The sequence below is a fragment of the Canis aureus genome, chromosome 12, assembly GCF_053574225.1.
Source record: "Canis aureus isolate CA01 chromosome 12, VMU_Caureus_v.1.0, whole genome shotgun sequence".
In the NCBI taxonomy this organism is placed as follows: Eukaryota; Metazoa; Chordata; class Mammalia; order Carnivora; family Canidae; genus Canis; species Canis aureus.
Genome location: NC_135622.1, coordinates 12,550,096 through 12,576,497, shown reverse-complemented (window position 1 = coordinate 12,576,497; position 26,402 = coordinate 12,550,096). Strand labels below are relative to the sequence as shown.

General features: G+C 34.0%; 1 protein-coding gene across 2 annotated transcripts in view; it reads right to left on the bottom strand.

The window, feature by feature from the left end:
- The window catches only part of TRIM33 (tripartite motif containing 33), a 116,246-nt gene that overhangs the window by 25,893 nt on the left and 63,951 nt on the right, over positions 1-26,402 (bottom strand). For both annotated transcript variants that reach the window (XM_077842786.1, XM_077842788.1), the window contains exons 5-10: positions 11,249-11,365; positions 8,493-8,607; positions 6,277-6,423; positions 5,689-5,806; positions 4,007-4,281; positions 3,041-3,205 (exon numbers count right to left, since the gene is read on the bottom strand). In XM_077842786.1, the coding sequence (XP_077698912.1) occupies positions 3,041-3,205; positions 4,007-4,281; positions 5,689-5,806; positions 6,277-6,423; positions 8,493-8,607; positions 11,249-11,365 (937 nt within the window). The remainder of the gene's footprint in view (positions 1-3,040; positions 3,206-4,006; positions 4,282-5,688; positions 5,807-6,276; positions 6,424-8,492; positions 8,608-11,248; positions 11,366-26,402) is intronic.

The window sequence follows — 26,402 nt, the reverse complement described above, 5'->3', positions numbered from 1 at the left end:
GGGTAGGTGGGGGATGGGCTTCATGGGTCATGGGTATTACAGAGGGCACTGTTATGTATTAAAGCACTGGGAGCTGTACGTAAGTGATGATTACAGAATTCTACTTCTGAAACCAATATTGTGCTATATGCTAACTAATTAGAAATTAAATAAAAAATTTGAAAGGTAAAAAAAGTAAATCCTGAGATTTATTACAAGGAGGGAAAAAAATTTTTTAATTGTGTCTATATAACATGATGGATGTTAGCAGAATCTATTGAGACAATCATTTTGCATAATATTTAAATCTAACCATTATGCTGTAAGCCTTAAATTTATACAGTGATGTAAATCAATTGTTAATAAAACTGGAAAAAAGAGTAAAGCCTTCTCCAACTCATACAAAAATATTCAAATTTAGGCTTTTACATTTTCCTACTCATTTCTGTGTAGTATTTAGAAAAAGGTAGACTTGCCAATAATTTTCAACCTGTCACCCTGGTGATATGATGTTATTTCAGAACAAAGATGTGTATAAATAGATGATCTGGAAGCCCCTAAAGTTTTCAAACAACAGACCAGTAAAACCTCTGCTCTATCTATATTCCTCTTTGGCCCTTTTGTATTTTTAAAAACACAAATAACTGCGAAAAAAGATCGTGTAGTTATGCACTATATAACTGATATGGTAGAAAAAAAACAAAAAATGTACAAACAGAAATACGACATCAATTCCTAACTGTAATACTCTGTGACTCTGGGCAAATCCATAATCTCAGTAATTTAGAAATGTGGATAATACCTCACTTGCTTCATTGTGAGGGACTGTTAGGAGAATCACCTTTAAGATAACATAGGCAAAAATCTTTGGGAAACAAATTACACACATATAAAAAAATTAGAAATTTAAACGTGTAAAATTCTAACATCCAATGATTTCTGCAGGAGCCCTTGCACTCTTCCAAGGTATACCTGCCCCTTGGTAATATATACATATATTTTAAATTTTATTTAAACCCCTGTTAATATTTGAGGGCTTTCCACATACTAATGGGTACATGGGTATGTATCTTTAAGGAAATTAATGTCCAGATCTTCAACCTTCATTATGTATTTTTTTTCTAAAGAAAATACGATTTCCCTAGGAATGTGCCAGAGTCTACACTACGGATTCTCCTCTTCTACTTCTTTCACAATTGCCTTTCAACCCCCAGCCCCAAAACAGTATACCTCTGACCCATTCCTAATCTTATCTAGCATCCTGCCCAGAGGCAGAAAATACTCTCAGAATGACAAGCAAAGGTATGAGTTTCAAGTTGATGAAAAAGTGCTCAGCTCAAAAACCTGGTAACAAATCCCTGAGTGGGTTCTGATATGAAGAAACTATCAAATCATAAAAAAGATTTAAAAGTAGTATTGATTATCTCATTTTGAGTTTCAGTTTATAATCTACAAAAGTTCAAATAATGGAGGAAAATGAGAAAATTCTTTTAATTCCCAGATACATGTTTTTGTGAACAAGTTTCCTGAGCATCATGAGAAAACAAAAACCAGGAAAAAAACAGTAATAAAAATTGATGTTGAACTCTCATTTACTCCAGTAGTAAGTAACAGACATACAAATATATATAAATGAATACAAAGGGGGAAAAGGCTCCATATATCTCATAAAGAAATGTGTATCTAAAAGAATTTTACTTTTTTTATGTTTCCTAATACTCTTAAACCATGTAAATATATTTCTGCTATTTAAACAACTGTATACGAATTATTGTAATGAAAATTCAGTCCCAAAAATCTTTTTAAGCTTAATAACAACAGTCTTATTGTCACTGGAAATTTAACAATTTTTAAATTGAGAGACATTTTTCCTGCAGAAAACTGCAACTAACTGATCTGTGAGTCTATCAAATGTAACTATATTATTATTTTTTTTTAATGTAACTATATTAAATTTCTGTAGAGAAAGTAGAAGAGTAATTCAAATCCATGGAGAAAAGAGAGAATAAAACTGATTTTCAAAAAAGAGCTTGCTATGGTATCTGGGATTCTAGTGGATTCGTGTACAAGAATGATGTAAGGATTTTACTTTATAATGTTAATATTTACAATATGCCAGAAATTATGTCCTCAGCAACCACTTAAACTTATAATAGAACTTTTAAATGTCAATTTTAAATGTAAAGGAATGCCTAGTTTTCAAAAGTCTTTCCAGAGGTACTTGGGTCTAAAAGTTGAAGGACCACTGCTCTGGGACTGCTTATCCAACTTTAGTGTGCTGATTGATCTGAGTTAGTAGAAGTTTACATATTTCTGAGTATTTTGCTCCTAGAAATCCTGATTCAGTGAATAAGGCTCAGAACCTATTTCTGACAAGGACCCCCCCCCCCCCAATAGTCATTCTGATGGTCATTAAAGCACACTTTGAGAAACATCACTGTAATGGTTATGAAATGAAATTTATTATTTTATAACTAGAAACCACATGTAAAAGTAGCCTGATTTTATAATCCTAACTCCTGTTTAATATAACCTACTGTTAGGCAAAAATTAGAAAACGTGTTTCTAAATACACTTATTTTTAAGAGTAGGCATATCTATATTCTTAAAAGAAAAATAAGCAGAGAGAAGCAAAAAATAAATAAATTACACAGAGCATAGCTCTATTGTTTTCAAAGCCCTTTTTTATAGATTAGCTCCAAACACTGCATTAAAAGATAGGAATAATTTCAGGAAACAAAGGTTCTAAACTTGACTTTACCATTACCTCTTGTGATCATGAATAAATAACAAGCTCCTCTGTTTTTTACTTCTGTAAAATGAACTGGCTGTATTAGAGCAGAGGTTCTTAACGCATAGTATATAATGAGTGGAATGCCATTAAAGAAGCTCTTAAAATTGAATTCATGTGTATATGTATTTTTCTGGGACAAGAAAATACACAGCATTAATCAAATTCTCAAAGGTATTAATGGCCATACATCCCCCCACCTGATTAAGAAAAATGATGTCTTTTAGTTTTAAAATTGTATGATTCTTACAAATGTAACTCTAGGCATACTTGTCTTTGGAGGTGTGGCTGCATCATGGAATACTGAGGGCCGCTGTGCCTGGGTATCCCTGGTATTCGGGCAGCATTCTGAGCCAATCTCATCTGATGGGCTTGGAAAGCTCCACAGTTCATGTTGCCTCTTTGCATTGTTTGCACACTGATCAATCTTGGAGGCTAAAAAAGGTAGAAATTGCATTTACGTAATAATATTTTTTATCAACTTATCTTTCAATTATAAAATATTATGGTAAAAATTAGGACAGAAGGGCATAAAGTAAAAAGTCTAAGTTACATTCTCCCCCATTTCTAGCCTCAATCTCTTTCTCTTGGGGTGTGTGTGTGTAAGACTTATTAACATTAATTTATCCAAACCTGGATTAATGGTTTTGATTTGGATGGGGAAGGGGAGATCAGGAAAGATACAGGGATGGAAATGATTTGAGCAAATGCCTGAAGAACTTATCAGATCAAGGTGCCTGCGTGGTTCAGTCAGTTAAGCGTCCGACTCCCAATTTCTAAGAGGCTAAGGTTGTGATCTCAGGGTCATGGGATCAAGCCCCGTGGGGGGGGGGGGTGGGGGGGGCTCCGTGCTCAGCACTGAATCTACTCCAGATTCCCTCTCACCCTCCCCGCTATCACTGTCTTAAATAAATAAGAACTTACCAGATCTTAGGCAAAAACTATCTAGTTCTCTGGCCCAAAACCACATGTGGAAAACAAAAAATATGATAAAAATTTGTGCTCCTCTATAGTAAGTACAGAGTCAAGTTTGTTTCCCATGTAAGTATTTAATGCCCTTCCTCCCATCTCCCCCAAATCCCTGCCAAACCCAGAGGAAACATTTAAACTCTAACATTTGAGCTTTGTCCTTGCTAGTAACTTTGAAATGTGTAAATTCATCCGTACAGGACAGAAGTATAATCTTGAGGCCTTCATAATCTTTATCAATAATGTCATGCATGATATAATACTCACCTGTTGCTGTAACATCTGCGGGGCTGCTTGTCTAGGGTGCTGCTGTGTTGTTGTTGTTGTTGTTGATACAGGTGCAGGTGGTTGCTGCATCCTCATCTGCTGCAACTGTTGATGTTTCTGTGCATATACTTGTTGTTGCATGTGCTGGAGTCGAAGCTGTGCTAAGTTAATCTGTCCAGGGGTTTTACTAATGTGGTTTGTCCCTGGAGGAACTTGCCCAACTACAACATTAGGAGTATAACCAGGAGCTGGCTTACTCTCTATTACTAGATTACCTGAAGGATTTAAAAAATGAGAATAATTTGCATATAAACGATTAAATTATCTACTTTGTGGATTAGTCACTATCTTTTCCTCTTTCCTTTGACAATTATCAGCACTCAAAGCTTTTGACAGTTCAGCAGAGATAGAAGCTAGGTTTAAAGATAATGAAGATCAGAAACAGTCCAAAGCCAAATAATTGACTTTTGATTATTCAGAATAATATATCGCCTGCCCTTATTCTTTATTTACACAAATGCATAAAAAATTAAAGATATGAAAGAGATATTATCAGAAGAGGCCCATCTAGTCAGTCAAAATCCATTCTCCTAGATTCAAGGAAACCTAAGATTGCTAATGCTGATGCCATTGCCTTTGAATTGCCAAAATCTGCAGGGGAGAGCATGACACTGCTCCAGAACTGTCTTCTGTGGAAACGTGGAATGTTTTAACCACTTATGTCCCTAGAATGACAATTTTCCTTGCCTCTCACAGAGCTCTTGTTTTCTAGGAATAGAAAACAAATTTTAGGAAGGTCTGATGTAAGGCAGAATTGGCAAACATTTCCTTTGATGAGTCAGATAATTTAGGCTTTGTAGGCTACATAAGATCTGTCACATATTCTTTTTTTTTTTTTCATTTGTTTTTATAACTCTTTAAAATGTAAAAAAAAAAAACAAAAACAAAAAACTTAGCTGCCATGCCATACAAAAATAGTTTGCTAATGCCTGATCTAAGGCTATAGTAAAATTTTAAAATACACAAAAATTATTTTTTTACAGAAATCTATCCACCTCTGCTTTTACAACTTCCAATGGTGAGGACTTGACTATTTTGAAAGTGACTTTACTCAATGTGTAGACAGTTCTAATCATTGGGAAGTTTTTGGTCTTTGTTTTAAATTGAGCTGTTTGACTCCCTGTAACTTTCACCTGTGGTCCACAGGTCCACACTGAGGAGCAACAGAGTAAAGTCCATTCCTCTTTCGTGTGGAAAAGAGCTAGTCTTAGCTTTCAAACATTCCTCAGTATTTGACTTTCAGACACATCAGCATCCCGTAGGTCCTCCTCCAGTGGATAATTAGTATAACTAATATACAAATTACCAAGCATCTAATAAACTCTTTCAAGAGAATAAAGGCCCATTTGCTAACTTTTCGACATGAAACAGTCATTATCAATTTTAAAAGATGGGGGGGTAGTTAGCAATGATAAACATTTTTTAAATCTAAAATTAGTAGACTTTCAACATTCTTAAAGATGTTATGAACACAGTTCAAGTGAGTTTCCGATGAGGAACATATTTTCCAAGAAGTTTACATGTAAGAGTGAATTTAAATTTTAAGTATCTAAGCTTTGCTTTAGATACTTTCTCCTAATTCAGTGTTCCCAGTTATATTCATGAAACTAATTATTTCTCACCTAAATTGACTACATTCTTTGCCCAGAAGGTGGGATCACAATGGAAACGAATTGCTCCATTAGCAGCAGGCACAGGATCACACCGTGCTTTCAAAATATGGCGCAATTGAAAAGTAATCTTAAAGGAAAAAATTCACATTAGTCTTAAAAATTTAAGTATCACTTGAGAAATCACACATGATAAAGACATTAAAAGCTCATCAAGCCCCACAATGTCAATCTCAGATGAGACAGTACACGATTAAAAGACTATCTATATCAGCAATCAAATGCACATGCTTGAACTTCTGATATTTCTGGTGATAAACTGCATTATGATACCAGGTATTTTCAGGAAAATAAATACTGTCTGGTTCCATTCATATGAGATTCTAGAAAATAAAAGAAATCAGACTAATGGTTGCCTAGGGTCAGGAGTAAAGGGAACAAGGAAGCTTTTGTGGGTGATGGAAATTTTCTGTATCTTAACATAGTGGTGATTACATATGCAAAACTACAAAATCTATACTTTAAAAAAGTGCAGTTAACTGAATATAAGTATATTAATGTCAAGTCAATTTAAAACCATAAATATACTATGTGTCTCACCAGTCGCTTGCTGTACAGTAGTGCTGTGCTGCTGCCACTCGCAATTGCCCAGTTTGTAAAGTTCATAACATGTTTCACCTGTCGGGAAAGGCCTGTGATGTCATTCTGTTGCTGTAGTAACTTCATCTGTCTTTCTTTTGTAACATTCTGAAACAGAACAAGAGTTCAGTGAAGAATTCTATATGAAAATTTCAACTCACGATTCTTATTATAAATGAACAAATTCCTACATTATTTTTTAAAATTAGGATAAGTTGACAAGCACTTCATTATTTAATGAGCTTCTGATCAAAAGAAAAGTCACTAACAAAAGCGGAACTAAAACTTCATTCTCAAAGCTAACAAGGGATATTCCACATACAGAAATTGTTAGTTGATGTTCTCTCTTTTCCTTCAGAAGATAAAATGTCTTTGTTAAAAATAGTATCTATTAGGCTGATCCAACATACAGAATCTATGACACAATGAGCTGACATTTAGAAATTTGATATATTCGTTTCAGACCAAAGAAAATTTTGTGTTACCACTGCCACCTACTGGTGTAGCATGAGGCTAAAGTTAAAATCTATTCCTTTAAATACTTAAGACAAAATGAGAAAGGTAAATTCCAACACTCTAAGAGTACAGTTAGGGAAAGTTTTGAAAAGACAAAAGTTCATAAAGAACAAGAAAGTAAGTAAGAGCTGAAGGACCAATGGGTGGGGGGAGAAATGCTGCAAAGGAAAAATAAACTACCTGGGAACTTAAATTCCCAGAAGCGATAGATGATGTTCTATACACACTTCGACATTAGGTACACCAAACAACGTAACTATAGTTGGTACTTAACCATTTTCTTAATGCCTCAACTTGATTTACTGGACAATTTTTTTCCCTAAGAAAACAAGTTGCTCATTTTGTAATGTAAAACAAGGGATAAAAGTATTCAACTGATAGAAGCTGATTCACAACTTTCCTAGAAATCATCCCTTTCACAAAGCTTAGGAAAATAAATCTCTATTTTACGAAGTTTAAGAATGTATTATACTAGAAAACATCTACTGTTTAAATTCAGCATATTAGGAGTATGTGGCAGATTTACCATTTGGTATTTTTGTATATTTTAGTATTAAGAGGCATCTTTTCACTCAAAAGTTCTTGACATGGTTTAAGAACATTATTTTACACCTATAGTTAAAATGTATTTGCAGTAAGGTAAAAGGTTATCAAAAATAGTTGCTGCTCCGGTGCTCTCCATTTACACAGTCCTTTTAAAAACAAAAATCTATTAAGAGTTATATACACTGATTGGATGTACAACAGAAAAGGGATCTCTAACTTTATGTGTGAGAGTACTTTCATCTCACAACTGAGTCTTAATAAAAAGATATTTTTCAAAAAAACAAAATTCAGAAATAACACTGCCAACAGAATTTCTTTCATTTGTGTGTAACTATGTGTCTAGTATTTACACACAATGTTCTATAAAGGAATGGAGCAGAAAAAAATAACTACTGTGGAAAATCTGAGGTTAATAGTAATGGAAGTTAAAAAAATCAAATACACAGTTTAAATTGCTACCATTTAGTGGTGCAGAAAATACAGCCCCATATTATCTGAGCCTATTAAAGAGCACCAAATTTGGAAAACCAATGAACTGTGGTCAGTAGTTTCAAACTTAATTTGGATTTCACAAATTAACTGGATTCTTATCTAAAAATTTATATCTACATATTAATCTCAAATTATGCAACACAAAAACAATACAACAACAAAATTATCTGTGATTTTAAAGTTTATAAATTTTGAAATGTGCAGCATTTTAAGCAAAACTATGGAATATTTTTTAAATGAAACACACAAATGACTCAAGCTGACTCCCAATATACATTCACGTGTAAAAGTTAAATTGAGGCCCTATCTTAGGGGCTGGGGAGGATGTAGCAGGTTGGCTTTGTCTTGGTTTTGTATCACACTTTAGAAATAATTCTTTCATTTCTAAAAGGACAACACTATCTTCTCATTTATACAGCTAAAATCAGTTATTATTAAATTGGGCTGCAAATTAACTCAATAAAGCTCTATTTTCTAATAGGAAATGAAAATTTTTAAATGTTTTTAATTTTCTTTACTTCCATGCCCCCACCCAACCAATCTAAAAGAGCTTTCAATAAACATTAAAACAGCTAAAGCGCAAGAGAAGCAGTCTTTGTTTTTATTTTGGCTTTGAACCATACCTCTAGCTGCTGTAAGAGAGATTTTCCTTTCTTATTAATTTCATTGATAAGGGTGAAAATGGCCACTTTAATTTCCTGTTCTACTCGTTTGTTAGTCTCATTTACTTCTTTTATCCTGAATAAGAGAAATGCATCATTAGGTTATCAACTTATCCTATGTCTCTGAATCAACTGTTACAGAAATTCATCCAACTGGGCACTTAAGTGAATAATTAAAATAAAACCTCTGTCAAAATGTACAACTTATGTTTTGGTAGATCTGAGCACTCAATTTGGTCGAAACAAGTTATTTATACAAAGAACAGATTAAATATTTAGTATTAAATTAAGTTCATAAAGGCCTGTTTAGTAGTCTAGATGGCAATCTCCTTTAGTTCCTATGACATCAATGTGATATATAAACATCTGACTCCATAATTGCTGTCTAATGTCAAATCTGGCGCATCGGATCTGCTTAATGCTTTTCAAGAATAATGTGCAAAAGAATAATGTTGCAAACAGTAATTATCTGTTGAAATAATAGGAATTAAACTTAGAATTTATTTTCACTTATAATTTAACCACCTCAAATGTGGGTTCTGATACATGCCCCCCTTTCATAGGTTCTTCCCAAAACATCTTCAATTCATTTTGTTGAGTTGTTAGGTGTTTTAGAAGAAGTATAGGCTCCCATTTTGGTGATGAAAGTTTTGTTTGCAGATATGAAATAGCTGATACCTATGGGGGGGAAGGGGAGCAGCCCACCAATATAAACATATATAATATTAAACAACAATATAAATACATATAATATTAAACAACCAAAGAAATTAGCCTTCAACTTTTATACATTCTACTTCTTTACAAACCATTACTCACACTTTCAATCTCTAAAACGTCTTTTATTTGCCCAATTCAAATTTGAGTAACTTTAAGACAGTCTGAGTAATAATAATGTAATTTTCCTTCGTCTATACATCAGTGCTTGTTTGGGCACTTACTTGAAAATTTTATTCAATTCTATCCTTACTAAAGTAAGTGGAAGATGTATTTTTAAAAATAAGAGTGCTAATTACTATTGATAATGTAGGACTCTAACTTAAAATGATTCAGCCCAAGACTGAAACAGTAAGCATGCGAAAAGAGAAGAGTTAGCCACAGTCAGATTCTCATTAAATTCAAGCATGTACTATTCAATTGTGAAGAACAACAAATCAATGTACATTAAATAATGGAGATAGGAGGTCACTACACACTGTGTCTACACACTGTGTCTAAAGGGAAGTATTACTGGAGATTTCAATACTTAAAAAAAAAAACATTCCTGGATATGAAATCATTAATCTCCCCAACTCTCTGCATTAACACATGAACTTCTTGTTCTACTTCTATACAGATTCAGAAACATACATACAAAATATCTGTATAAAAATATGGGACTGCCATATAAATGAACTCACTATCCTTTTCTTGAAAAGGACATTCATCTGTGATTTATGAAAAGATAGCTACCCTCCCCAATATTACCCAACATAGCAGTAACTTTGAAACATCCTGGCATTTTCATGACAATTAACCATCCATGATTAGCATATATAAAGTATATAGAGTTGACCCTTGGGCAAAGTGGAGGGTTAGGTACTCCTAACTCCATGCAGTCAAAAATCCATGTATACCCTTTGACTCCCCAAAAGCTTAGCTAATAGCCTACTGCTGATTAGAAGCCTTACTGGTAACATAAACAATGAATATGTTTTATGTGTTATATGTATTATATATTCTTACAATCAAGTTAGAGAAAAGAAAATGTTGTATTTATTGAAAACAAATCTGCATATAAGTGGACCCTCTCAGTTCAAATCCATGTTGTTCAAGGGTCAACTGCATTGTTACATATTACCTCAGAGTAACCTTTATTTTCTTTTGGTATCACTTAAGATGAAAGTTCTACCACCTTTTAGTCTAATATTTAATGTACTCTTCATTCATCTATTTAATATTTGAGTATTGCCATTTTTAATATCATAAATTAATCTTAACATTCTAGAAGTACTTTAAGTCTCAATATTTGTGAAACTGAAAAATATTTATTGATTCTACTCATACCTCCAGGAATATACAGATTTTAATTATGCCAGATCCAAGTGTTCATTTTTCTACACCAAGTCTTCACCTAACAAGGATGTATTCACCTAACAATATGTATTCATTTATGGAACTGATTTCAACTTGCCTTATCAGTAAATTTAGTTCATTTAGAAATGAACCTGAATAAAATTTTAAAATATTGATGCTATTATTGATAAAAATAATAAATAGCTAAAATCTTGAGGGTTTTAATATGTGACACAAACCGCTAGTCGTAAATCTTATACTACTACTACTAAGAGAAATAGTATTTTCAATTCTTACTTTACAGACGGGAAGGTACATATTTGCCCACCATTCTTCACACTCTATACTATGTCTTCCACAAAGTTAAATTTTCTAATTCAACTCTGTATTAATTGCTTTTTCCACAGTTAAAATTAAGGCTTTTACAAAGTCTAGTTTTACGGATTATAAAATAACCAAAAATGTAAAGAGTATTCAAAATACTGGTGAATTAAATCTTATTTAACAAACATTATAATGCAAACTCAAACTTAGAGCATTTACCCTTCCAAAAATATGTTTTCTATATATGCTTAATATAAAAGGAACACAAAGTTTAAACTGGACCTACTGTATTTAAAAATTCTTAAAGTGAAATTATGGTTTTAAGGCAACACACTTACCTATTCTGCACCTGAGTAGCAGCAAAATGAACATAATTCTTTTTCTCAAGAAGCTTAGCCAATAGATTCTCAATTGCACCTTTCTGGTTTTGAAAAGCTTCTTCCAAAAACTGATACCTTAAACACACAAACAAAAAAATACTACATTTAAAACAGAAAATCTACTATTAAAATTCTTAAAAAGTGAAAAATTGCTACGTGACTCAAATTTAAGACTTTACTTAAATAATCAACATGCTATGTTGGCCTCACACACCTTACCTTAATACCAACTTTTAACTATCAATCCTTCCCTTTTGGCCTGAGCCAGAGAAACCCTTACAAGACCAAAAAAATTAACTTAAAAACCATTCAACTGCTCTTAAATTAGAATTTTGATTCAGAATTACATTTTTTTAAAAAATCCAAATATCAGAATAAGTTGTGTACATTTTAAGCCATAAAATATAACATTACAGAAAATATTTTCAAAAGTGGGAAAACTATCCATAGTTTTAACATCATAAAACCACTATTACCACTGTAATGTAAATTCCCAGAGTCCTGGGATTGAGCCTGCATCTCCCTCTCCCTGCCCTGCCTCCTGCTTGCTTTCTCTCTCCTCAAATAAATAAAATCTTTTAAAATATATACACATAAAATAAAAGTATAATCATAATGTATGTGCAATTTGACCTCTGACTTTTATCTTGTCTTTACAATCACCACTTGAAACAATTTTTCAGCTCCCCATACTATATAGTCAAATTTTTCCAAAAGAATTATAGCAATTAAAAATCGCAAACACCACACCAGTTTTATTATTACTTTGTCAACATGAGTAGTGTATGTCAATATTTCCTAATATTATTGTACTGAAAATTTAGACTTGATAGTAGAGACTACAGTTCTTTGGCTACTAGGAAGGTAGAATGGTTTTCTTTCCTAGGTTTATTTCCTTTGTGTAAATTACTCATTAAGTCAACAAATATTGTGGGGCTTCTTCTGTATGCTAGGGTCACATGAGTAAAAAGAAAAATCCATTACTGTTCATATTCTTGTAATAAATAGGCACACATACAAAATGATACCATACTGTGAGGTAACAGGTATAGTGGAGGTATATATATATATGATCCACAACAAGAACCTAGTGCATAAGCCAGCCAGCCTTAATACCAAGGAAAGCTTCACAGAGAAGTCAGAATGGTATTTTCGTATGCTAAATACAGAGGCATATTTCAGGAACTACAAACACTTCAATTTTGCCAAAAGAAAGCCATGTAAAGGTCAGAATATAAGATAATAATTAATAAAACCCGAATCAGACTGTGAAGAGCTGGGTATACCATGCTAATGTATAATGATTTTATCTTCTCAGTAATGGGAAACCCTTGAAAAGTTCTAACCAAGATGTTATAATCTGATTTATGTTCCAGGAAAATTGTCAGAAATATAAAAAATATATCTGAAGAAGAGAGAACAGGATGACTAGCTAGAACTCAATGACAGTAGCCCAGATAAGGAATCAGAAAATAACACTAGCTGGCACAGCTGCACAAATAAGTTTGAACAATGGACTCTGTCAGATCAGCACCTTTGGTTATTTGGGAGTTTACATGGCTCCAGTTAAAGTAAGGTCCATGGGTATGACCTAAAAATTAGATGCCTAGCTACGGCACAATCAAGAGAACACTGGAAATGAGTTCAAGATATTGACAAAGTTACAATTGTCTATGGGGGTACTAAAATTATTAAAGTAAAGGCAGAAATTGACGTTAAGAGGAAGACTATGAGCACCTAGATGTCTGTGTCTTCAGTGAAGGTCTCACTTATGGTAAACATAGGAGAAAAGGCTATGAAAGTTGTGAACACTGAGGAAAGTTCGGTACGAGGAAGGAAAAGTTTGCTTCGTGCTCAGGTTCAAGACGTAAAGGAAAAAAAGGCAGTGTAGGAGGCAAAGTGTACAGCAATATGAGGCCTGGTGTAATAGAGAACATTCAGCAAGTGAGGTTTTTATTTTGTGGGCTGCTTTAAGTTTTTTTTTTTTTTAATTGTAGTAAAATACACATAATGAAATTGATCACTCAACAATTTTAAGAATTCATTTTTAAAGCAAAAACCAAAACACCCAAAATCTTGTCTGTAAAGTCTAGCACTTTATAATTTGTGTAAGATATTAAACAGCAAAAACGGATGTGGGTATTTTAATTTTTAATTAAAACTATCAAAATTAATTAATTAATTAATTAAAACTATCTATTGTGGGGATCCCTGGGTGGCTCAGTGGTTTAGCGCCTGCCTTCAGCCCAGGGCGTGATCCTGGAGTCCCAGGATTGAGTCCCACATCGGGCTCCCCTGCATGGAGCCTGCTTCTCCCTCTGACTGTGTCTCTGCCTCTCTCTCTCTCTCTGTCTCTCATGAATAAATAAATAAAACCTTAAAACAAAAAACTATCTATTGTTAGATTGGTAACCCAAAGATTGTTGTTTTTGTTTCATTTCATTCTTTCATTGAAGAATATTTGATTTATTCCCTGCACCACAATTTCTCTATGTCCAAAATAAAACTTTACTTTGTAAAATCTGTACAACTGAAGAAGAAATAGGAGATTACCATCCTAACCTTTGAGACCGAGAGGGAGAAAGATCTTTTGATGCAGTTTGGTTATGTCAGTAATGTCAGTAATAGAAAGGCACCTGGTAGAAAGCTCAACTAGTCTCATAATTCAGAAAACTGTAATTCAGAAAATCTAACCCTTACAAATTTATCTTCTCACCTCAAAATAAATGTTTCAGAATCCTATTTCTAGAAATATCTTGTTGATTCATATGAACAAGTATTAAGCAAACACATTATGATATACCTACATTTAAGTATGTGTTCTTTCCTCCCCTTATACAGGAGTTGACATCTGAGCTGAATGTTTAAGTATGAGTAAGTTAGTGCTCAAGATGAATTTGAGAGGAAGGTAAGTTCTCCCACCGGGGGAAAAAAAATCTGAGTGTATAGAAGTAATAGTTCTGAAACTATCTGTCATTTTTAAGGCTCAGGAAAAGAAAGTAAAACTAGAAAAGTAGAGAATTACCAGATGCTAACAAGACTTGCACATTTTCTTAAGGTGCATTCAGATAATAACGAACAATGAATCATTAAGGAATTGAATGAAAAGCGATAATCGGATTTGTCTCTGTTCACTTGATTAATTACAATTATATTATTAGAAGAAAAATACTACCTGGATTTTGAACAACAAAAAAGCAATATGGAAGTAGTTCTGGCTACAAGCTACTTCTGATTCTCCTAGCTAACAGAATAAGCTAACACTGCATTTTCTTCAAATCAAAATTATAGTTGACATACTTCAGAAACGGGGAGGAAAAAGGATAATTAATAAACGGATTAAGTATATTTTTGATTAGGGGTACTGGGTGGCTCAGTTGGTTAAGTGTCCCAACTTGATTTTGGCTCAGGTCATGATCTCAGGGTCCTACGATTGAGCCTTGAGTCAGGCTCTGCACTCAGTGGGGTATCTGCTTGAGAATCTCTCCTCCTTCAGCACTTCCCCCCTGCATGCATGCTCTCTCTCTCTCTCTCTCCAAAATAAATAAATAAATCTTTTAACTATAATTTTGATCACTATGTAAATACACAAGAGCCATTTCTTAGGTGTTAATCTTGTATATGAAGTAGAAGTGATTCTTAACCTAGGGTTTCTAGTCACAATGAGCTATATTCAGTATTTCAAAACATGTAGGTAAAAATTACAGAGGTCCATGATTTATTAGTACAGGCAGGCTAGGTAAGACTTTCTGTGATTTTGATTAGAATTGTAGAAACTCAGTATAATATATATACCACTGGTTATATAGTTTGGAACAGACATCAACATCATAATCATATATTTTTTATTAATGAAAAATAATGCAGTTTGCTAAGAAAGTTTTGAAAACACAGTTCTTCTAAGTAAAGACTGAGAGATAAGGACCATTTTTTTAAAAAGACTGAGAAAGAATTATCTAGTAACTTGAAACTGTAACTTTTGAATGCACATTTAGTCTTACTAGATATCCTGAGCTATACAGGGATGCTACTTTACTTGCCAAGTAATCACAGTATTATTTAGTAATTGTCAGCATTTAACAATTGTAAGATTTTACTCTGGCACTTCTAGGAAAATATATCATCTTAGTTTATAACCAAACTGAGTATCTAGGGAAACATTTTTTAAAACTAGTATGTAATAATTCTGGCTCAGTATCTTTTTTTTTTCTTTTTTCTTTTCTTTTTTTTTTTTTTTGGTTATTTTGAGAGAGAGAGAAAGCATATGTGCATGCAGGTGTGAGGCAACAGGCAGAGGGAGACAGGGAGAGAATCTCAAGCAGATTCCTCATTGAGTGCAGAGCCAATGCAGGGCTCAATCTCACAAACCCAAGATAATGGCCTAAGCCGAAACCAAGAGTCAGACACTCAACTGACTGAGCCACTCAGGCGCCTCACAGTTTCTTTTTAAATTCAGTACTCCATTTTAAAAATGACATAAAACTTTATATATTTAAGGTTCAGTTCTACTGAACCTATCATCCATTTTCAAAGGTATGCATTTATTATACCCAAGTTTGTGGATATCCCCTCCTGCTCTATCCTCAAGATTACTTTGAAAAAAATCCCAAACATACTATATCTAGGTATTTATTAACCTATAGATAGCAACGGATCTTTTGAGAACTATGTTTTCAAATGCTGTGATAAGTATCTTACATGGATTCTCTTATTTAATCTTTAGAAAAATTTAATGATGTACATACCATTACCAGCTTCACACTAATAACAGATGGATAATTTTGATAACCCTCTGTGTGTTAATCAGACAAATATATAATACTTATTTTATAGGACTAGTCCAAGAGTTAAATTGGTCAAAACACACAAAGCACTTATTAAGCATAGTACTTTGCTTACTGGAACATAGTAATGGCTTACAATTAGCTGTCATTGCTATTTTTTGCAGTAATTTTACATGATTTGCATTATGACAATGTTAAACTTCAAAACTTCAATAACAAAGGTCCTACTGTGCACGAAGACCTCATGTTTTTAAGAAAAATTTAAAATGAGGTTATGTTCCTTATTTAAAGCTCTATATGAAATGATAATAAGCCATTCAGAGTTCACAAAAAGTTGCACAGAGTAGGACTCTGAGCAACTATGAAAACCTAAAAAGGGTGGAAATTTCAAGAAAGCCTGGGGAAGACATTAGGATTCTCACATCACCAGAACAGGGAGGGGCACCTGGGTGCCTCAGTGAGTGAGCTTCTGCCTTCGGCTCAGGTCACGATCCCAAGGATCCAGAATGAGGACTGACCCTCGCATAGGCTCCCTGCAGAGAGCCTGCTTCTCCCTCTGCCTATGCCTCTGCCTCTCTCTTTATGTCCCTCATTCATAGATAGATACATAGACAGATAGAAAATAGAATAAAACTAAACTAAACTAAATCTTTAAAAAAAAAACAGAACAGAGAATAAAAACCAACTTTAAATCTCAAAGGGCACACAGTGACATCAGTTGATAGGTCAATTGTGCATGACTTCAGTAGTACAACAGGCTATTGCTTTCTAATATTGTCTTCAAATTTACCTATCTTTTCTTCTATAATGTCCAATCTACTGTTAATCCCATCCAAACCCAATGGGATTTTGGAAAAAAATAAAACATGGGGGTTGGGGGAACAGCAGTGGAGAGATAGAAGAATATTGAGTTTGGGGACAACTGTAATATGTAATAATATATAATATGTATAACTAGCATTTCCAAATGGGGAAAAAGGGAAAAAACCTGGAAGAAATTATAATAATGGAGTAGGCTTTTCCAAATTTGATAAAAAAAAATATAACCCTACAGATTTAAGAACCTCAACATCCTCCAAGTACAAGAAACATTATGAAAGTTACTCAAAAGTATATAGTTTCCAAACTGCTTAAAGCCAATAGGGAAAAAAAAAAAAAAAGAATCTTAAAAATGGCCAGAAGAAAAAAAAGATATATACAGACTAATAAAGATAGAACAGGTGGGCCACCTGGGTGGTTCAGTGGGTTAAGTGTCACACTGTTGATTTTCGCTCAGATCATGGTATCAGGGTCATGAGATTGAGCCCTGGGTCAGGCTCCACTGGGCTGGGTGTGGAGTCTGCTTAAGATTCTCTCTCTCTCTCCCTCTGCTTCTCCTCCCCACCCCCTCCCTGCTCATGCACAATCACTCTCTCTCAAGAAAATAAGTAATAATAACAATAATAATAATAACATAAAGAAAGGAGAATTAAGATGAATATACAAAATAATGTGGGGAAAAAATACAATTTAGTGGAGATAACCCAAAAGTTGGGTCTTTGAAAAGACTAATACTGATAAATCTAGAAAAGATGATCAAGAAAAACAGAAGGCACAAATACCTGATATCAAGGATTAAAAAGAAGTCACCATTATTACAGACCTGAAGACATTAAAAAGATAACAATGAAAACTTGTATCAAGAAATTTGAAAATCTAGATAAAATGGACTAATTTACAGAAAAATGTAACTTTACAAAACTAAAGCAAGAAGATACAGAAAACCTGAGTCTATAGCTCAAAAATAAATGTAACCAAAAAATTCCTATCCAAAAGGGACACCTGGCTACCTGGCTCAGTCAATAGAGCATATGACTCTTGATCTCAGAGTAATGTGTTCAAACATCATGTTGGGTGTGGAGTCTACTTAAAATAAACAACAACAATTTTTAAAATTCCTGTCCAAAATATATATTCTAGAGAAACACAGAATAAAATATGTATTACTAGAGATGGGAAGAAATATTCCTATTTTTTACAGTAGCCCAGAGTAGAAACAACCCAAGTTACTGTCCATATGGCAATGGATAATATATAATATAATATAATATAATAAATATAATATAATATAATATAATATAATAATATAATATAATATAATATAATATAATATAATATAATATAATATAATATAATATAATATATAATGGATGCCTGGATGGCTCAGTTGGTTGAGTGTATGACCCTTGATCTTGGGGTTCTGAGTTTGAGCCCTGCAGCGGATACAGAGATTACTTAAACATAAAACCTTTTAAAAATAAATAAATAAATATAAAATAATGGATAAACTATAGCCAAGAGGTTCCCAAACTTTCTTAAATCATGATGCCATTTAGTGTCTCAGAAATTCTTTGCAGAGAACTAAAAGCAATACCCAGCAGTTCCATTTATGAAATAGTAAGGTTGTAAACACAACAAAAATTCAGATTTACAAAGATATTTTAGTCATTCCTTACACTGTACTTTTTAGGTACTTCTCTCTCTTTCTCTCTCTCTCTCTCTCTATATATATATATGTATACATTCTCTGTATATTATATATATATATTCTCTATATATATACACATTCTCTGTGTGTGTATATATATATATTCTGTGTGTGTGTATGTGTGTGTGTATATATATATATATATATATATATATATATATATATAGTCTTGTGTTTTTAAAACTTTTTCAAAGAATGCAGTCGTTAATGACATGCAATGAATTCTATTTGCCAAGAAGCATTTAAAGGGTAAGGATACCATAGTAAAAAAAAACAAAGCTTCGTCTTCTTCTTCCTTTCCTTATATTCTAATTAAGGAGAAAACAAAATTTTAAATAGAGTTATGTGATAGAGAAGACACAAGCGGCAAAAAATTCTAGATTAGAAACCGAGAAAAGGGTTCCTGAGATCTCAAAGGTAGGAACCAGCCATGCAGAAATCATAGATGAATCATAAAGTTACCAAAGGCATGTTTGCATAGCTGCAAAGGAAAATGACCAACCAACCGAGTTTTTACTTTTGTAATAATTTACCAATTAACATTTTTACCAACACACATCTCAAATGACCTGTCCCTTTGCCAAATGGATAACTGATTATTCTAAATATGTTTCTTTCTCAAATCTTCCCTCCTAATATTCCTCTCATCAAGCTAACTCTTAGAGATAACCAATTCTTCTCTTTCTAGTCATAAATAATCATTCGGCTGGGTAAGTGAATCTGATACCTATGAGTTCCTAAGATAATCTGATAGGCACACAAACTATAATACTAAAGTTAACAACTTTTTTTTTTTTCAGCAAAACCAAAAGGAATTAACTCTATTTCAGAGTTAATCACTGAAGTGAACTACAGTTGAACCATATATTCAATCTCAAGACACATATAGACTAAAACTCTCCAAGATAGCAAAAACAGTCTCAGTTATTATTATTATATAGTCATCACCTAGCATGGTATCTAGTACAATGGTCAGCCCTCAAATATCTACTGAACAAAAGAGCTGAATGAATACTGAATACTGCAACAAGCTGCTTTTACTCTGACAATAAATGTACCATATGAAAACAATATACTTGGGAGCACCTGGGTATCTCGGTTGGTTAAGCATTCGACTTGGATCTCAGCTCAGCCCTTGACATCAGGGTCCTGAGTCCCGCAGTGGGCAGAGAGCCTACTAGAAGGGAGGGTGGGTGGGAGGGAGGGAGGCAGGCAAGCAAACAATATATTTAGGACAGGAAATCTTGATTTGTCACCATAGCTCTGGATCTAGCTTCCTGAGAATAATGATAGTACATATTAATTTATATGTCATTTTTACCAGCAACTTAGATATTATCTGAAAGTTTCTTGGAACTTTGCAAGAATTTAGAGAGAAAAAATGAGTTTGGCAAAGGGTTCTTCTAAAGTAGAGGTTATCAACCTTCAATGAGTAACTGAGGTGATTTACCAGTATTTGTAACATACTGTAAAAAATTTTGATACCCAGAATGTAATTTAAAATTCTTATTTAACTGGTCTGGAGTAAGACTAAGACATTAATATTTTTTTAAAGCTTTCTAGGTAGGTCTACACCTAGGACTGAAAAACATCTACTCTAAAGCTTATTTATTCATAATAAATAATAATAATAAAAATATATATACTTAGAATAAATTCTATGTCTACCCTGTCCTAACAAAATCTAACCAAGCCCTTGCAAGATCTTCCAAGAAACAGAATTTAGAAATTGAGTCCAACCAAGTTAGAGAGGCTTGGGAAATACATTGGGCTTTCCATAGACCCTCCCTTAAAAAAGAGGAAACCAAGCTTATACAAGATCAAGGTGATCAGCCAGTAACTTAACCCCCTGACAGAATAACAACCAACAGTCTACACAGGAAAGAATCCAAAGTTTCTATAACGTAACATCCACAACATCCCAAACCTCAATTTAAAAATCACTAGGCATCAAAGAAACAGTAAAAAATAATTTTTTTAATTTTAAAAATTTAAAAAGTAAAAAGAAAAAAACCAACAGTAAAATATAACTTAAAATAAAGAAAAACAGTTCAATAGAAACTGACACCAAGATGGTCCAGATGTTGTATTTACACAAGGATTTAAAATGGGTTATTGTCTATTCAAAATTTACATGAAAACATCTTTCAGTGAGTGAACTAAGAGAAAATCTGAGCAGAGAAATTAAACTATAAAAAGAGAAATGGAAATTCCAGCAAAGTGCAATAATTGAAATAATTCACAGGATGAGCTTGGCAGTAGTAAATGGGAAATGGCTGAAGGATTAATTCAAATAAACACAAATCTCAAATTATAAAGTTTGAAAATGAATAGATTAAAGGAAAATGATCAAAGCCTAGAGTACAAAACAATACTTGAAGTTTCAGAAGACAGAAATAATGCAAGGGGTTGGGGGGGTGAATTTTTTAAGGAAATAACGGCCAAGTTCCTAAATTTGATGAAAATGATAAAGTGGGATACCTGGGTGGCTCAGCAGTTAAGCGTCTGCCTTTCGCTCAGGGCATAATCCTGGAGTCCCGAGACTCAGTATCACATCGGGCTCACATGGAGCCTGCTTCTCTGCCTATGTCTCTGCCCTCTCTCTCTCTGTCTCTCATGAATAAATAAATAAAATCTTTAAGAAAGAAAGAGGGAGAGAGAGAGAGGGAAAGCAAGCAAGCGATAAACTTACAGGCAAAGAAGGTGAGTGAACCACTCGTAGGATGAACCAAATAAAATATATAGCTTAAAACATAATGGTCAAATGGTAAAGACCACAGAAAAAGAGGATCTTGAAAACAGCCAGAGAAGCACCACACAACATTTAGGTAAGAATAAAATGGATGACATCATTAAAAACAAAGGAGGCCAGAATACAAAGCAATGACAGCTATAAAATGCTGAAAGAAAAAAATGTCAATCTAGAATTCTATATCTAGTGTATAAACATCCTTCTAAACAGGATTTTCTGGTGAATGTAAACTAGAAATATTAACTGCGGCAGACCTGCGGAAAAAGAAATGCTGAAGGATATTCTTCAGGGCAAGGGAAAATAATAAAAGATAGTATAACTCATATAAATGAGAAGATATAAAGAGAAACAGCAATGATAATAAACAGAAAAATATAAAAACCTATGATTTCACTTTTCCTTCTCATAATTTTCTTAAAAGATACCTTTTTTGGGGGGCAGTGGAGGAGACACAGAGAGAACATGCATATGAAGGAGGAAGGGAAGAAGGAGAGGGAGAGAGATACTAGTACACCAAGCAGGTTGTATGCTCAGCATACAGCCTGATGTGGGGCTGATCTTACAACCCTGAGATCATGACCTGGGCTGAACCACCCAAGTACCCCAAAGTCAACTAATTTTTTAAAGAAGGCATTGTAAGGCAAGATTTATAAGGTATGTATAAATAAATGATATGGCATTAGTACAAAAGATAAGGGTTTGATAAACTGAATTATCCTTTTGTTTGTAAGGTTACTGCATTCATAAAGCAGGAAACAGTACAATACTTTACGGAGGCTTTAAGTTAAAGCTGGGTATCATGAACTCTGGAGCAGTCATTAAAATAATAGAACTAAAAAAAAAATAAAATAAAAAAAATAATAGAACTAGGGGTATCTGGATGGCTCAGATGGTTAGGCATCACCAGTCTTTGGCTCGGATCATGATCTCTGGGGTCCTATGATTGAGTCCCTGGTCTGTCTCCCTGCTCAGTGGGGAGTCTGCTTTTCCCTTTCCCTCTGCCCCACCCCCCACCGTTCATGCTCCCTTGCTCTCTTTCTCTCTCTCAAATGAATAAATAAAATGTTTTAAAAAAAATAATAGAATTAGAGCTTAAAATGCTGAAAGTGGATGTAAAATGAAATACCAAAAAGTTTTACTACATTGAAACACAACAGGAAAAAAAGAACACAGAAAATAAAAAATGAAACTAAATGATAAACTTAAACTTAACCATATCAATAATTACATTAAATGTAATGGGATTAAACATTCCAATTGAGGGGTGCCTGGGTGGCTCAGTGGTTGAACGTCTACCTGCCTTTGGCTCAGATAGTGATCCCAGAGTTCTGGGATCAAGTCCCACATCAGGCTCCCTGCATCAGGGAGCCTGCTACTGTCTCTGTCTCTCTCTGTCTCTCATGAATAATTAAAATCTTAAAAAAAAAAAAAAAAAACTGAAAAGGCTAGGGCCTCCACAGGGCACTTGGCTGACCCAGTTGGAAGAGCATACAACTCTTGAGCTCAGGGTCTTGAGTTCAAGCCCCACACTAGGTGTAGAAATTACTTAAATGTTAAAAAAAAGGGGGGGGAGGGGAGTCTCCAATTAAGACACAGCCCTCAACAATTTATATAATTAAAAATTAATTTCTATGAAAATACACAGATATAACTGACAACTCCTATATTCAGGCAGGTCTATCACCTCTTTTATTCCTATATCTAAATAAGTATTTGTTGAATAGATGAAATGTCTAAATGTGTGTCAAATACTGTTCCAGCTCCTGGCACACTGTGAATAAAACACATGCCTATCTTCATGAAGTTTATATTCTAATGAGAAAAAAGACAAAAAATAAGATGCAAATTACAGAACATGTTTAGAAACTGGTAAGTGCAATATAAAAAAAGAAAACCAAAACAGGATAAGGAGGATTAGGAGTAAAGAGACAAATTACAATTTTAAACACAGTGATCAGAGTAGATCTCACTGACAAACAGAGACTTGATGGATATATGGAAGTTAGCTATGCAAACAAGTGGACCAAGAAGAGTCTCACATACAGAAAACAGGCAGACAGCAGCATGTTTGCCATGTTTTAGAAACAACAAAAGACAAGAGTGAGGGAGGAGAGTAGTAGGAGATGTATGAACATACAAGCCACAGTAAGGAATCGGACTTTTAGCTCTGACTAAAGTGGAGAGCCACTGAAGGTTTTGAGCAGGGAGCTCTAGTACTTAAGAATGAACTGAAGGAGAGCACTGACAAGCATAAGGATAACTAAGGAGAGGACTGCAGTCATCCAGGCTAGAAATGATAGTGTCTGAGATCAGCCTCGTAATAATGGAGCTAATAGCAATGAGGTAGTAAGGAATTGTGAGATTCAGGGATATATTTTGAAGGGGGAGCCAAAAAGATGTTCTGGTAAGTTTGAGTTTGGGTATGAGAAAACTGTGGAATCAAGGATAGTGCCAAGATTTCCGGCTTATGCAATGGAAAAAATGCAAATGCCAAAAATTGAGATAGGGCAAGTCTGCCAGTGAAAAAGATTTGAAGTGATCAGTTCTATTTTGGATATATTATATTTGAAAAAGCAGACACTCAAGAAGAGATGTTACAGTTTATAGAATAGACAAATCTGAAAGTTCAGTAGAGAGTACTGAGCTAGAAATAGAAATTTGGACATCATCAACATATGGATGGTATTTAAAGCCATAAATCTGTAGCTGTAGATAATGAAGTAATGCCTGGCACATTCAACATTAAGAGATGAAGGAAAATGAGCAAATGAAACTGAGAAGTAATTAGTGTGATAGGAGGAAAACTAAAAGAATGTGGTCTCTTGGTAGCCAAGTAAATAACATGTATTAAGGGAATGATCAAACATGTCGAATGTTGCTGAACTGTCAAGTATTAAGATGATGACCAAGTAATGACCTCTAGATTTAGTAATGAAATGGCTATTGATGACCTTGAAAAGAACAATGTTGATAAAACACTGACAGAAAGAATGAGACAGGAGAAATTAGGGGACTGCAGATTACAAGCAATCCTTTCAAAATATTTTCCTGCAAAGAGGAACAGGGACAACTGCCCAAAGGGAAAGTGGGTTAAAGAAAAGGTTTTACCTTCTCATTTTTAAAGACGGAAGAAAAAATAGCAGAATATTAAAATACTGGTGGGAATAACTGGTAGACAAGTAGATGTGGCAGGGGAAGTCTGCAGAAGTTCTCTCTGTATTTCTTCAGTTTTCTCAATGAAGTAGGAAGCATTCCCAGTATCTGGAAGTGGGGATGGACGATGAAATGCTAACAAGAAACACTGTTAATGCACAGTATGACTGACAGGTAACATTAAGAATCTACCTAAGGTAAGTGGTCATGAAATGAGAGTAAGATTGGTTGGTGTCATGCATTTTTTCTCCCATGATGTTCCGCTGCATAACCAAAGCATGACAGAAGGCAAGTGGGTTTAATCAAGATTGTGGTTTTACCAAGAGTTTGACCAAGTGGGATACAGGAGTCAAAGCTAAATGTGAGTGAGTGAAAATGATTAGCCTGAAATTAAACTGGAAAAGGGTTAAGTGAAGACACAGAAGAGTGATGTAAAGTGAAAGAATAGTACTATCAATGGATTAAAAGTCACTGAGTAGTGAAAAACTGTGGAAGTCTGATACTAAGTAGAATGTGCTAGACTGAGAAGAGATGTGGTCACTTGAAATTAAATATAATTATTGGAAATGCCAATGTCTAGTGTACAATCATGGATGTGACTGGTAATGTAAAGGACATAAACTTTAGAAAGGAGTTCAAAAACACAAAGACTAGAGTATCTGGAGGATCATGTCTGTGTATATTAAAAAACTCCAGGAATTAAGACAACAGTACTATCTACAGGTGGCCTCTGAGTTAGGAACTGTTTAAGAGATGAAATCAAATGACCCATGGATTTTTCTATGACAGCACCAATGAGGAATAGAAATGATGATGTAAGATTAAAATTTGGAGACTTTTAGGGAGGAAGGATAAAGAATGGTCTAAAAACAGCAAAGAGACTGACTATACATCTCCAGGTCTGGTGATACATGAAATATCAAAGAAAATATAGCCACCAGTGAAGAGGGCTGCAGGGGAAGCAGTGTCCTACCGCTTTGTTTCCACTATAGCAGAGAAAGCACAGAAAAGGATTTTAAAAAGAGATTGAGGATAAAGAGATCCTGCTGATGACAAACCATGAATCCCAGAGAACAGTGTGGCAGAGACACAACTATCACATGCAGAGCCTATGGGAATTAAATTATGGCAGATGAGGGGAAACCTGGAAATGTGGGACTTTTCTTGGGTGACAAATAGGGATAAAGAACATGGTAATGTTAGCCCTCATAAATTTAAAGCAAGTAATGATGAAGAAGTGCAAATGGTGGTAAAGAAGGGTGGGGCCTGGGGCTTCCTCTTATAATCTGTTAGAAGAAACTGTAATCAAGTCAACCACATCTTCATCCCACATAAGGAAAAAAGAGTCAGAATTGTGCGGTCTTAAAATCTGCAGGTTTACTTATGACCCTCATCTCAGGAGAAGCAAACTCACTCCAAATGTATATGTTCCATCTTGCTCTATGATGAGAATTCATGGAACAGAAATCTGAGAGGGCTCACTAAATGTGAGGACACTCTCTCCTGTGAGGATGGGGGCAGGGCTATGGGATGTCTTTAAAATCATAGGCCTAAATAGTTTAATCAACTTTACTTATTTAAAATTAAAAAAAAAAAAAGATTTTATTTTTTAAGTAATTGCTACACCCAACGTGGGACTCAAACTTATAACCCTGAGATTAAGAATCACATACTCTACTGACCAAGCCAGCTAGGCACCCCAGTTTTATCAATTTTAGACAGTGAAGAAAATTCAACATTTATACTACCATCTTCCTTACTTCTATCATGCTTAATCTAATTTTATCATTAAAATAGTTGTTTACATTATTTTAAGGTTTCAAATTTAATATGGCCAAAACTTAAATACCAATTCCATAAAAATGTCTAACAAACCATGTCTTCCCACAGTCTTTT